Source organism: Pezoporus occidentalis, unplaced genomic scaffold (assembly GCF_034315485.1).
Source record: "Pezoporus occidentalis ecotype Australia unplaced genomic scaffold, CSIRO_AGI_Poc_V1 ctg144, whole genome shotgun sequence".
Taxonomy (NCBI): domain Eukaryota; kingdom Metazoa; phylum Chordata; class Aves; order Psittaciformes; family Psittacidae; genus Pezoporus; species Pezoporus occidentalis.
Window position 1 is genome coordinate 1847242 of NW_026913252.1, and position 14841 is coordinate 1862082.

At 48.2% G+C, this 14841-nt stretch overlaps 1 protein-coding gene across 1 annotated transcript; it reads left to right on the forward strand.

The window, feature by feature from the left end:
• Positions 1 to 9821: 9821 nt before the first annotated feature.
• Positions 9822 to 11568, forward strand: PRR22 (proline rich 22). The gene is made up of 2 exons (XM_062610115.1): positions 9822 to 9963; positions 10367 to 11568. The coding sequence occupies exons 1-2, from the start codon at positions 9822 to 9824 to the stop codon at positions 11566 to 11568; spliced, it is 1344 nt and encodes a 447-aa protein (XP_062466099.1).
• Positions 11569 to 14841: the final 3273 nt, after the last annotated feature.

The following is a 14841-nucleotide window of genomic DNA, read 5'->3' on the forward strand; positions in this document are numbered from 1 at the left end:
TGAATATACCAGTCTCAGGAATAATTCTAACATCCGGGAGACATATTAGAAGAGTTGCAGTAAGTTGTAACTAGATATTAGCAAGGAAAATTTTGCTTACTCTGGACAGAGTTTAGTGCACACCCAAGTTTTTTCCTGAAAAGAAGCAGAGAGTATAAGTAGGTGTCCTGGGTTCAGCAGTAGCAGTCATGTTTCTCCTTCGTGGTAGCTGGTGCAGTGCTGTGTTTTGACTTCCAGCCTGGGAACAGTGTTGGTGATCCCGATGTTTTCAGTTGTTGCTAAGTGATGTTTACCCTGACCAAGGACTTTGTGAGGCTCATGCTCTGCCAGGGAGGAGGGGAAGCTCTGAGGAAGCAGAGACAAGGCACCTGACCCAGGCTAGCCAAGGAAGTATTCCATACCACAGCACGTCATGCCCGGGGTGGGGGGTAACTGGGAGTTACCCAGAAGGACAGGGGCTTCCAGGTAGGACTTGTTTCTTGGCCGGTGGAATTGTGTTCTCTCCCCTTATTTTCTCTTATCGTTGTTGTCGTTGGTGGTAGCGGTGGTGATTTGTGTTGTACATTGGTTGCTGGACTGTTCTTGTCTCAACCCGTGGGAGTTGCACTCTTTTGATCCTCCTCCCCATTCCTCCAGGCGCAGGGAAGGGGAGAGCCCTGGGGGGAGGGCACTCAATTGCTCTCAGCCTGGCACCACTCACTGGGAGTGAGTGAACAAGCTGTCTGGCTAGGGTTTAAACCACGACAGTATGATAAAACTGGATGATGTCACCAGAAGGGTCAAAACCAGGAACAGTTTTAGGTTGTTTCAAAGTGTTGAGTATATAGGCAATCTACTTCTTTGAATCGTCATTTTTATGACTGCTGCTAGGGGACCAGCTTGGGTGTAGAAGCAGGATTCAACCACACCTGCTAATACAGGACACTGGACATGTCTTTTCTGCCTCTGAAATGCACATGTGTCCATTAGCTTTTCTGCCACTTAAAATTGTACTGATATTTAATTTTGCAATGGCACAGTGCTCCTCACTGCTGGTACAAGTGTAACACAAGCGTATCTCCTTAACCCACTGGTGGGATCTGTTTGTATTTCACCTTTATGCAGAAAAGCTAGGCTCGTTCATATTCACCTTGAAAGGTCCACCGCAGTGTTGGACTGCTGCTCCACAAGGCCCCAGCTTCCAAGGAACAGAATGAGACCTGCCACAGGCAGAGCCTTCAACTTTTGAGGGCTTTAGAAGTAAAATATACTGTCTTGTTCCAAGTGAAGTTAAAAGGGCCCAGTAAAGAGTAACAGCATTTCAGATTTTAGCCAAAAGCTTCTATTCATGGTCCTTTAAAGCTAAATTTACTGCCTCCATTTAGCAGTGTCCCTGTAAAAATCCCTTCTGGCACAGAACAAAGCTGTGTGCAGTTCAGTAGTGCTATAGCAAACAAAATATTTCATTCTAGGGATCTAGCTATGCATCTATCTGCCTTTACTTAGGTCTTTGGTGTCTTTTTATTCCCTTTGGTGCTCAACAGCTCCAAGCAACAAGGTAGCACAGGTTATCATACTCCCCACACCTCAAGCCCAGCATCTCTGCCACTTGCTGAAGAAGCAATCACAAGGAGGAAAACCACCAACACAACATTTCCCCTGTGATAGGAAAGGATACAGCTTTATACAACTCCGCTGTCTCTGCCTCCCAGTGCAGACGGAGCAAGAAAAACCAGACAGGGCAGAGCATGAGCAAAATGATCAATGTTCTACCCACTAGTATGATAACTCCTATTTTTCAGCAGTCAGGGTTACCTCTGGGCCTTAACTGCTCTGCAGTAACACTCTTGCCCTTTAAAGATCCCATTCATTTTCTTGCACAAGCCTCGACAAGCCGTGATCCACAGCCACTGAGTTTGCCATGCATGTTTTCTGCATCCAGACAGGCAGGACGCTGAAGCCTTTCCCAGGGAAAGTTTTGGCAGGGTGGGTGTATTTGCTGTAAAAAGTTCTGCTTGAGAGCATTTTCTGACAAAAGAGAAAATAAAATCAAACATTTTGTTCAACAAGCCCAGGTTGGTTGAGAGGAAGCCCTTTCATCTTCCATGCTCTGGGTTGGTTTTATTACGCTGTGAAGCCATTTTACTGAATTAGTATCATAATCATGGCAATATAATGGGGGTATTGAACGCTGCAGCATGAGCCAGATCCCTCAGCTGGTACAAATCAGCATGGCTCCATTAACTTCAGTGGAGCCAATTTATATCATCTGAGGATCTGCCCTTTAGTTTTTACTACAGGAAAGCAAGACTACAAATGGGAGAAACCTATATTAAAAACAAATATCTTCAATCACAGCAGCAGGAATGCAGAAAAAATATTGGCTGAGTCAACTTTTATAGCAATGTTTTCTTTCTCTCTTGAGTGCTCAATTTTGAACACTCCCCTATAAAATTTTCCAAGCCTGGAGCAACTTTTCTCATTCTTCCTGTTAAAACTCACCTCACCTGATGGAGACAACAGGGTTCTGGAGGCGCACTACTTCTTTGCCCAGCTCAGGAGGCTGGCAAAATCCCTGTGTCGAGACAGCTCAAGCCTGCAGCCAGCCAACAGGACAGTTGTGAAAATATAGATCAGGCTACAAACATCTGCTCTTCTTGGGAAGCATGACCCTTCCCACGAGGAGAAGGTTGCTCCACTAGTCCCCTCTGGAAGGCCACTAGGTCCCTCAAATGAAAGTGCACTGAAGAGCTCAGGGCCCCTCAGCATCCTTGCAGTAAGTGCCTTTTGTTCAAAACCCAGAGCTGTTAATTAAAGACTGGTGATTAATGATTAAACTCCACATGGTTCCTACCTCAGGCTTAAAAAGTCCTAGGGATGCTGACTTTGCTTAAGGCTCCAGTCTGAGGTTCTGGGATGTGAATAGCTATTTATAGAGAAGTCCATCAGCACTCTGAAAGGAAGTGTTCCTGCCACATAATTAAGAGGAAAAAAAAATATTGTTTCCAAAAAGCATAAAAGTCAAATATTCAGATTAGATAAACAAGCTCTCTGCCTGTATAAGCTGCAGCCAGATATGAGAGACTGTTTCTGTGTGTGTTTTCCCCTACTGGGTGCATTCAGCTCCTGGCCTCGGGTTTTTATAGCAAATATTGTCTCTTGGGAGTTCAGAATTCATTGTCCATAAAGCTCGCAGATCCTCACACCATACTAATTCACTAATAATGAACACAAAAGACTTCCACACGCAGGATCTGACAGACCGATCAGGGCAGTGTTTACTCAGTGCCAGAGGCTGCTTTTAAAGGGCTTTGCAGTTGTATTTGTTGTGCAGTACTCACTTAGTTATACATGTTATAAGTTCAGAAAAGCTGTCCAACCTGAAAAGCATTTTAAGAATGACACAGACAAACCCTTTGGTAGCACAAGCCTGGTTTAAACGGCTCCTCAGTCCTTGAAGCTGGTGCAAGGTGCTTGGCTTTCCTGGATGCTGTAAAATTCATGGTACTCTGCAAGTTTCTTTGATATCCTGAAAAAGTTTAAAACAAAGCGAGGGTTGTCCAGGCATAGTGCAGAATTGGTCTGCTCTGTAGCCAGCTGGATGCATCAGTCCTTCCTGAATTACAGTCTGAAAGCGTCAGTGTAGGACCTGGGCTTCCCAGCTTCAGACTCCCATACTAGACAATGCCAGAACAGTAATGTATGGCTTCTGTCATCCACCACAAGCAAAACACATCAGTGCGGCACACAGCCATGGTCAGGTCTGGTGCAGCTGCTCAGCACAAGAGATGATAGGCTCCGGAGTGGGCAACACAGGCTAGGAAGGTCAAAATCAGTGGGATGTTTTCTGAGGTCTGCACTGCTGTGGCTGTTTGAGGATCTGAAAACTGATTGAAGTTTCAATTATTTTAAAACATTGGAAATACAAATTTTTCTCAGGTCCCCAGATTTGGACACAGCTGACCGATTACAGACCAGTCACCTTTTATTGATTGTAAACTCTTCTCTCTGACCGCAGCCAATTAAAGAAGATTGACTTGTGCGCTGAATGTTAGTGGGTAGCCCCTCTTCTTATGGAAATGTATTCCATCTGTTTTGACAGCTCCTCACTTGCTTCAGTCCAGCATCTGGTTTACTGCAGGTGGAAATGCTCTTTGGATATCCCAGACCTCACATCGTGCTTGGAGAGGGACTGTTGCAAGCCCTAGTCCAGATCAGCCATGGCTGTGGTTCCACAAACACTCAATGTCCTATGCTATACAAGCAGATATTCCTTAATCAAAGGCGGTCATGTTGCTCAACTATGATTTGCCTTTCAAAAACTCATGCTGATCTTTCTGACTGGCATCTTGTCCTTTCAAGCCCACGTTTGAAAATGGGTTGCAAGAAGACATGCTCCATGACCTGTAGGCTGACTGAAAGGGCAAACTGCTGCCTAGGTCCTGCTCATTGCCTTTCTAGCAGACTGGAGTACCATCAGCCGTTTTACAGTCATCAGGGACCCTTCCTGGATCACTATTATGTTCCATAGACAGCAGCCTCACAATCATATTGGCTGACTTTTTTGTCACCTTCAGGTGAAATCCATTTAACCCCATAAATCCAAATACATCCAGCTTCTCTGAGAAGTCCCTAAATAGTCGCTTCACTGCTGGCTGCCCTTTTCCTTCCCATGTTGATTTTGACAAGAACATCATGTACCTTTTCTTTGGTTTCACAACATACTCCTGCCAAAACACTGTATTTTCAAGATTTAAGTTAAAAAAAATGAACATCCCCTTAGTGGCAAGTCTGAGTCCCACTGCCACTGGTTTACATTTTCAGGTATCCCTGTGGAATGAAAATTTCTAATTGTGGTTTTGGGGCGTTCCCCTCCCTGTCCTTCAGTCATGCTTATGGCATACAAGTTAGACATGTTTATATTGGAAACTTTGGTAAGAGTTCTCATAGCCTAATTATTCCCTATCAAAGTATAATAAATCCTATATAGTTTGCATAGGCTTCAAGAGATTGTAGGTTATTATTATCCCTTTTTGACCTTGACCGCCAAAACATTTTGATACTTGCATGGTTGTTACTTGCGTGTTGTAAAGGAAAATAACTGAAGGTGGAGTCAATGAGCAGATCCTGTTTACAAAGGACACTAAAAGTCCCATTCCTCCTTCCATGGCATGAATTGTGAGAAAGGACTGTTCTGCAGAGCTGTGCACACCATCGCCTGTCTGACCAGCACCCAGCCCAAAAATCTCTCTCTAGGTTTTCCTGAGATTATTTTCACCATGTATTTTGCACTGCTATCTCTGAGGTTTCATGCCCTTTCTATGAATGTGTTTTACAAAAACACCTCCAAAGCTTTATCATATATTCCACATGTGCCTGTTTCATACACAAACACATGTTTGGGTTTTGGCTGGTGGCTGCTATCACTTAAGCTATCTGGTTTCAAAAATGTCTTCTGACAACTAGCATGGTAAAGGAGTGGCACTTCTACTTAGCCCCTAATGTTACACAAATGGAATCCATTATATGGTTTTCTCTGCTTTGTTTTAGGCTGTGAAAGAATGCATTTGCTACACAGTGCCCCAGGCAGTTCATCAGCAACAGGGCTCAAGCCCAGCATGACAGACATTACAGAATCACGGAATATTCAGAGATTATATTAAAGTTACAAAAACTATGTGTACGTTGTGGTGCATCCTGGTGATTGCTCTCCTGGCTCCATGAGTAAGACATAAAGTGCTTCCTGAAAAAAAATGAAGCCATTGGTCGGTAATTAATGTAAGCCTTAGATGTTAAAGTGGGGTGAATCTTTAGAAGATTGCCCACAAGAGGAGGAGTAGCAGGGGGAAATCTCAAGGTCAAATTTAACTAACAAAAGGTCTGAAATGGCATATTATAAAGGTCTTAGCCTGGAGAATATGGTCATGTTTAAAACCTGATAGGCACAAAACCAGGCAGAGGAGCATTCCCTCTCTCTTCCCACTCTACGAGGATATATGCAGAACCAAAGTCCTCACTGCATTGTAGAAACCAGCAGAATAAAAATACAATTAAGATGTTTCTTTTTAAAGGTAGGATTTCCTTGAAGTGCCCTTTTTTCAACACATAGTTCTCTACTGCCTGACAGTGGGGTGATCCATGTTTCTCTGTTCTGTGGACCCTATAAAAACAGGGCATCAGCCTTTGGCCTGTGGGTCATGGTTTAAGCCCAGCCGGTAACTCAAAACCACACAGCCACCTTTCTTCCTCCCCCACCACACTCCCACACCACACCCCCACACACACCCCTCCTCCCCCTCCCAGAGGGTTGGAGATGAGAATGGAGAGAATGTAACTCCCACAGTCCCATAACTAAGGTATAATACAAAACCACTACTGCTACCACCAAATAACAAGGGAAGAGAATACAACCATTCACCACCCGCCAAACGACACCCAGCCTGACCCGAGCAGTGATCTAACCCTGTTGGGTAACTGCCTCCAGTTTATATGGTGGGCATGACGTGCTGTGGTATGGAATACCTCTCTGGCTAGTTCGGGTCAGGTGTCCTGTCTCTGTTTCCTCCAGGCTTTTCCTCTTCCCTGGCAGAGCATGAGGCTCAGAAAGACCTTGGTCAGACTAAAACATTACTGAACAGCAAATGAAAACATCAGTGTTATCAGCGCTGTTCCCAGGCTGAAAGTCAAAAACACAGCAGTGCACCAGCTACTAAGAAGGAGAAAAATGACTGCTACTGCTGAACCCAGGATACTATGGAAGGACAGTAAATTCAAGGAGCTTGAGAAAAAAAAAGGCTCAAAACTAAGGTTTTTCCTAAATAGGCTGCTTTTAAGTAAGGTTAAAAAGTCTCAGAACAAAGGTAAGATCACACCTTGAAGAGCAAGTTGCTAATCCTGAAAGCCTGAAGACTCTCTGCTGTTAGCAGTGAGAAGATGCAGAATTGTCCATAGTCCACAAAGCCAGAGAAAGAAAGCACAGGTTACACCATGTCCTGGGTTCAGCAGTAGCAGTCATTTTTCTCCTCCTTGGTAGCTGGTGCAGTGCAGTGTTTTGACTTTCAGCTTGGGAACAGAGCTGATAGTGATGTTTAGGTTTGGCCAAGGACTTTGTGAGCCTCATGCTCTGCCAGGGAGGAGGGGAAGCCGGGAGGAAGCAGAGACAGGACACCTGACCCAAACTGACCAAAGAGGTATTCCATACCACAGCACGTCCTGCCCAGGATGCAACTGGGAGTTAGCCGGAAGGGCCGGGGACTGCAGGGTTGGAGGAGGTATCGGTCAGAGCTTGGTCGGGCTGGGGGGGGACGAGTTATCGGTCGGCTGGTGGTGAGATGATGTATTCTCTTCCCTTGTTATTTCCTTTATCATTATTATCATTGGTGGTAGCAGTAGTGATTTGTGTTATACCTTAGTTACTAAACTGTTCTTATCTCAACCTGTGGGAGTTGCATTCTTTTCGATTTTCCTCTCCGTCCCTCCGAGAGCAGGGGGAGGGCAAGAAAAGGGGGGGAAGTGAGCGAACGAATTACCTGACTGGGTTTAAACCACGACACACCACACCTTTCAAACTGAACGTAAAACAGGATAAAACTTTAATAGACATAATCCCATTGTCTGCTATGCTGAAGTAAATACAGCAGCTCTTTGGAAATCAGGAATTGGTTACTCCTGGTTTAACTGAAAGAGAAGTTTTGCCTGATGCTCTTTATAGTTGTAGCAGAACACAAACATCTGGGTCCAATTCCCCACTGATCAGAGCCCTTAGTTACCACAGGTGTAAAATACCTATTTCACAAGAAATTTAGAAAACCAGCATGAAATGTCTTTCTGTGCTGACAAACACCATTACAATGAAGTATCACCTAGAGTCAAGCTTGGCCAATTCCCTTTTTTTGCAGTTTTCACATGCACCAAAGGCTTATCCTCACTTGAGCAAAACAAGTCAGTAACATGATAATGGAAGATAAATGTATAAGGCATGAACACCAGGAAAAAGACTTAGAATGCGATTGCATGTATGATAGATTTGCTCCAGAGTGGGAATAATTAGCCCTCTAATTAAACTTATATTGCTGCTAGACAAGAGCAATGCTCAGCAACACCTGGTCTGGAACATTCCCATCTCTGCAGGCAGCAGATGGAGCACACAGACATGATCTGCATCCTTCCTACCAGGTCCACAGTTACCTATGCAAGTAATTAAGGTCTGGGACAATGTCTGAATTATTGTGAACATCGCCAGATATTTCCTTATCTCATTTGCCCTCAGTAGCTAAAACTGGTCTTTTCTTTTTGCTGATTTTCCCTTCTTCCTTCCTCACCTTTCTGCCATCCTGATGTTACATTCCTTTCATTGCTGTCCAGGGCAGCACAGAGATAGATTTTGCAGCTACTTGCATGCAAGTATTTCTGAGAGGAATCAGCAGAGTTTTGCTGAAATAAAGTCAACCAGGTGACAACCAATAGAGGCCTAAAAGTGTTAGCTTACAAGTTAACTGCTGCTCTGACCTGCTTTTGATGTCCTGAAGGGGAATTAATTGAGATGCCAGGACTTTGGGATCCTTTTCACATCCCTCCTGAAATCATTACAACATTATGACAGAACAGGGGCAGGTTAAAAGTCTATCTGATCCTGTAACCCCCCTCTAGTAGCATCCTGCTTTAAAAAACAAAACATGGGCATGAGTAGACTTAGCAATGAGGAATATATAAAAATATATGCAGTATATAGTGGTTTGTTTTTTTCATGAATTAGGCTACCTGGACCCAGGTAAATTTCACATATCCCTTTATCCCACAGTATAACTATGTATAATATGATAAAGTAAATTATTTTGTTTACATTGAATCTGTGACTTTGTGTTTTGGAATCCCTTATTTTATCTGAAGAGGAACTTGTAGTTGCTCCCGCACATAAAGAGCAACCCCACCACCCCGCCTGGCTGGCCTGTCTTTCCTGAAGAGGACATAGCCCTCCATGACTATATTCCAGTCATGTGAGCTGTCCCACCACGTCTCTGTAATTGCCACCAGATCACAGTCTCCTGACTTAACACAGGTTTCCAACTCCTCCTGCTTATTTCCCATGCTGCGCGCATTGGTGTACAGACATTCCAGGGAGCGAGCTGAGCACACCGATTTCACCCGAGGATTATAGGAGGCCTCCCAGTCTTCATCAATTCTGGAGCGCTGCCCCACTGGGGCAAGCCCAGCTACAACCCCATCCCCCTTCGAATCTAGTTTAAAGCTCTCCAAATGAGCCCTGCTGATTCGTGCCCCAGCATCCTTTTGCCTCTGTGAGACAAACCTTTCTCACTTGTCATTGTCCAGACTGGTGCCCTATAAAACCAGCTGTTATCAAAGAATCCAAAGCCCTGCCTGTAGCACCAGTCTCGAAGCCAATTGTTTATGAACTGAGTGACACCTTCCACCAAGTATTGCTCATCCCAAGGAGATCACTGCTGAGGGAATGGACCAAGGCTTCCAGCAAAAGGCGCCTGCACCCACAGCTCCTGGGAGCCATCGCTAGGGGCTGGAGGACCCCCGGCCCCTTTAAACCTCTCCCTCCCCAGCAGCAGCTGGGGACAATGCTAGGGCGGGGCAGAACACGGGGAGCCCCAACGTTCCGCTGGGGTGGTGTCCAAGAGTCCTTAGCAACAGCCACCAGTCAGTACAGACCATGGAGCTGCCACCACAGCAGCTCCCACTGGATGGCCCCCAGGCCCCGCTCGTGCTTCAGCTCATTCCAAACTCTGCGCTCCCCGAAGGCTTCTACCCTCAAGGTGGGAACCTACCCGGCAGCCACGGCTGCTGTGGGGGCAAGAGCGGAGGTGACCGCGGCCATGGCTCCTGTCTCTCTTTCAGGCCAAGCCAACCTGTGCCAACCTCTGCCAACCCTTGCCAACTGCCAGCAGCAGCCCTTCCCTGCATCATGGATCCCCTGGAGAGCGTGGTCACACTCGGACGAGCAGGAGCCACCAGCAGGTCTGTCACCCCTGTCTGCTCTTGCACCCCAGCACCTTCTACACCTCCAACATTCCCAAGGCCGGGTGCTGGGGGATCCCACCCCTCTGTCCCCAGGCAGATCCGGCACAGGGGCTCTGCAAGCCCGGCAGGGCATCCCTTCTCTCGCCTGGCTGGGGTGTGCCCAGTCAGTCCCATCTCCGGGGACGTTCCCAAAGGCTCAGGGCCATCTCTCCCGTTCCACCTCCCAGAAGCTACTCTCCTCCTTCTTTCCCAGCCCGTCCTGCCAGCACAGCAGCTCACCCGTAGGGAGCGCCCCGGCCACCAGCTCCCCCCGAGCCTGGCGCAGAGCTGGGGGCTGCAGGCAATGCGGGTGGCCCTGGACGTCCCCACGGCTCAGCACGGCTCCCACTCTCCCTCACAGGGATGCAGAGGGCTCCATGTGGCTGCTTCTTCAACCCCCAGCACTTCTCTGTGCAGTGGACCGTGCCTAGACCACCTCCAGCAGACACCTGCACACCGGGCTTCAGTGCTGCTACTCTGCCAGGTGCTGCCCTGCTGGGGACTGGGTACTGCGGGACCCTCCTGGCCTGGGCAGCCCCCGGGACCCCCCAGGGCCCAGCACAACACCTTGCACCCCACAACCATCAGGGGACAGGAGCAGCGGCCCCAGTGCTGCCAGAGCCCAACCCTAGGAACCCCCACATCAACGGGGTGCCTGCAGGGAACAACATCGCCAGCATGAACACCTCCATGGGGATAGCCCCTGGTAATAACATCCCCACGGGCAGCAACGTCCTCCTCAACCGCTCTTCTAACCACCAGAATCAAAGACTTGGTGAGCCAGATGCAGACATTGAAGTCACTGAGGAGATGCTCCTCAAAGAGGCTCTAAGGCTCTTTGGTATGTCTGAGGAGATGGAGGCAGTCATCCAGCATGGTTCCAGCAGCGTCATCATGCCTGAGGACCATGATGACGCCATCAGAAAGGCTAGAACGCTGGCCCCAGCTGCCCCAGACTTGCTGAATTCCATCCCCAGCAATAAATACATCGACGGGGTGTCTGCACAGCCCAACACCCCCAGCACAGCCACCTCCGTGGGGACAACCTTGGGAATTAACATCCCCCCAGGAAACGATGTCCCTCCAAGCAGCTTTTCTGACCCCCACCATCAAGGCTTTGAAGACATGAATGACAACCTTGCACGTGACAAAGAGGTGCCTCTTGACGAGGCCCTGAGGTTCTTCGGTTGCTATGAGGACACTGAGAGGGTCATCCAGGAGGGTCCCAGCAGCAGCCGCATACCTGAGGACCCTGGTGGCACAGACACAGACATCTCCCTCTGTGACTTCACCTCGCTCTCACTGCCAGATGAGCTGCTCACCTGTGACTACGATGCCAATGAGATAGCCAAAGCCATCCAGAGCCTTGAAGACTTCACCTCGCTCTCACTGCCAGCTGAGCTGCTCACCTGTGACTACGATGTCAATGAGATAGCCAAAGACATCCAGAGCCTTGAAGACATCGTCGATACTGGAAAGTACCCCCATGACTTCTGGGCTGATGTGGGGATGGACCTGGAACCATCCCAGCCTGACGGTGCAGAGTACTGGGGGATAAAGTAGGGGCTGAGAACCTCACCCAAGCAACACAGCAAGTGCAGCGCTTGCTGGTTGACTTAACGAGTCTTTTTCTCTTATTTTTCCATTAAAATCCATTTCTCCAGAACCGCTCCATGCCTGTGCGGGAGGGGAGGGAGCACCGAGGGGCACTGGGAAAGGACACCATTGAGCCTCATATCAGAGCTGCGCAGCCCTGAGGGGCACCGACCTGGCCCCAGAGCAGAGTCATCGGCAGCAGTGGAAGGGGGAACTTTCTGTCCCTTTCCCTGGGGAGCCAGGACAGACGGGTCCCTGCAGGACTCACAGACACGGCCCCGGGCAGAGGCAGCACAGAGACCCTCACCCAGAGCTCTCAAACACATCATCACTGAATCACTAAGCAATAAGGAGGTACAGGTGAGAAGATGATTCTGTCTGACAACAGAACACAGCTCCTAGGAAAGGCATTGCCAGAAAGCTGTCATTACTGTTACATGACTGGATGCCACAGCCTCCCAAAGAGATGCTGTGTAAGAAGTAAAGGGTACATTTGAGTGCCTGAGCATAGCTGCTCAAAAAGCAGCAGAGGACCACTAGAAGAAAAGATGCCCCCAGTTGTAGAGAGTTACAACAGATCCGTTCTCAGTTCGGACTCATCCTCCGCTCCCAGTCTCCTGCACTGATTTTCAGGAGCAGCCATAAAACCATTTGGGACAGAGCACACTGCTGGTGTGAATGACACAACAGCCTTCATTTGGCAAAAGGTCACTTCTTGATACCAGCAACGGGTTTGCCCTTCTTCCCACAGGTGAAATAGGGGAGTGCTCCATCTCCATGCCATGTCTTGCTAGCTGGGCTTCAGCAGCAAGGGAGTCTTTGTTTTCTGTGGCTTTCAGCAGGACCTAGCAACCTAAAGAAACATTCTGCCCATAGCATCCACAGTCTGGGTACAATTAGGAACACAAATTGACCATTACATCCTTTATTATTATGCTCCAGTTTTTATCACAGTATGCTAGAGATTGGAAGGGACCTCAAAAGATCATCTAGTCCAATCCCCCTGCCGGAGCAGGAACACCTACATAATGTTACACAGGCATGTGTCCAGGCGGGTTTTGAATGTCTCCAGAGAAGGAGACTCCACAACCTCCCTGGGCAGCCTGTTCCAGTGTTCTGTCACCCTCACTGAGAAGAAGTTTCTTCTCAAGTTTAAGTGGAACCTCTTGTGTTCCAGTTTGTACCCATTACCCCTTGTCCTATCATTGTTTGCCACTGAGTAGAGCCTGCCTCCATCCTCGTGACGCTCCCCCTTTATATATTTATAGACACTAATAAGGCCACCCCTCAGTCTCCTCTTCTCCAAACTATAGAGACCCAGCTCCCTCAGTCTTTCCTCATAAGGGAGATGCTCCACTCCCTTAATCATCTTAGTTGCCCTGCGCTGGACTCTCTCCAGCAGCTCCCTGTCCTTCTTGAACTGAGGGGCCCAGAACTGGACACAATATTCCAGATGCGGTCTCACCAGGGCAGAGTAGAGGGGAAGGAGGACCTCTCTCGACCTACTAACCACCCCCCTTCTAATACACCCCAGGATGACATTGGCCTTCTTGGCCACAAGGGCACAGTGTTGGCTCATGGTCATCCTGTCGTCCACTAGGACCCCCAGGTCCCTCTCCCCTACACTGCTCTCTAACAGGTCGTTCCCCAACCTATACTGGAACCTGGGGTTGTTCCTGCCCAGATGCAGGACTCTACACTTTCCCTTGTTATATTTCATCCAGTTATTCCCTGCCCAACTCTCCAGCCTGTCCAGGTCTCGCTGGATGCCAGCACAGCCTTCTGGCGTGTCAGCCACTCCTCCCAGCTTAGTGTCATCAGCAAACTTGCTGATAGTACACTCAATTCCCTCATCTAAATCGTTGATGAATATATTAAATAATACTGGTCCCAGTACTGACCCTTGAGGCACTCCACTAGATACAGGCCTCCAACTAGACTCCGCCCCATAGACTACAACTCTCTGGCTTCTCTCCTTCAGCCAGTTCACAGTCCACCTCACTACCTGATCACCCAGACCACACTTCCTCAATTTAGCTGTGAGGATGCTGTGGGAGACTGTGTCAAATGCTTTGCTGAAGTCAAGGTAGACCACATCCACCGCTCTGCCATCATCCATCCACCGTGTTATTTCCTCATAAAAGGCTATGAGATTGGTCAAGCATGACTTCCCCTTGGTGAAGCCATGTTGACTGCCCCTCATAACCCTCTTAGCCTTGATATGCCTTAAGATGGCACCAAGGATAAGGTGTTCCATCACTTTCCCAGGGATGGAGGTGAGGCTGACCGGTCTATAGTTACCCGGGTCCTCCTTCTTGCCCTTTTTGAAGACTGCAGTGACATTTGCTTTCCTCCAGTCCTCGGGCACCTCTCCCGTTTCCCAAGACTTGGTAAAGATGATGGAGAGTGGTCTAGCAATGACTTCCGCCAGTTCCCTCAGCACCCGCGGGTGCATCCCATCTGGACCCATGGATTTATGGATGTCCAGATTGCTCAACTGGTCTCTAACCCATTCCTCATCGACTAAGGCAAAACGCTCCATTGACCTGACTTCATCTGAGGTCTCAGGGGTACAGGGCTCTTCAGGACTGCCTCCGGCAGAGTAGACAGAGACAAAGAAGGCATTCAGTAACTCTGCCATCTCTGTATCTTCTGTCACCAGGGCACCCATCCCGTTCATCAGTGGGCCTACACTGTGTGTTAGTTTTATCTGCCATGTATTTGGAAAAGCTCTCTCTGCTGTCCTTGACCCCTCTCGCCAGATTTAATTCTAAGGAGGCCTTAGTCATCCTAGCTGCCTTCCTACGTCCTCTAGCAGCAGCCTTATATTCCTCCCAAGTGGCCAGCCCCTCCTTCCATGACCTGTAAACTCTCCTCTTCCACTTGAGCATACCCAGCAATTCCCTATTTAGCCACACAGGTCTCCTGGTCCTCTTCCTTGACTTCCTACGTGTCGGGATGCTCTGATCTTGAGCTCGGAAAAAGCAATCCTTGAATGCCAACCAACTATCTTGGGCCCCTTTACCTTCAAGCAGCCTTGCCCATGGGATTTCCCCTAGCAATTGCTTGAAAAGGCCAAAGTTTGCCCTGCTAAAGTCCAGGTTTGCAATTCTACTTCCTATTCTACTGGTCCTACCACACAAGATCCTGAATTCCACCATCTCGTGGTCGCAGCAACCAAGGCAGCTCTCAACCCTTACTGCTTCGACCAGACCCTCCTTGTTGGTGAGGATGAGATCC

What these genes read in the sequence shown, in the direction of transcription:
- PRR22 (XM_062610115.1), top strand. Translation starts at nt 9,822, where the DNA reads ATGGCTCCTGTCTCTCTTTCAGGCCAAGCCAACCTGTGCCAACCTCTG. An exon ending in CGAGCAGGAGCCACCAGCAG is followed by an intron (nt 9,964 to 10,366) that starts GTCTGTCACCCC and finishes TCTCCCTCACAG; the next exon opens with GGATGCAGAGGGCTCCATGT.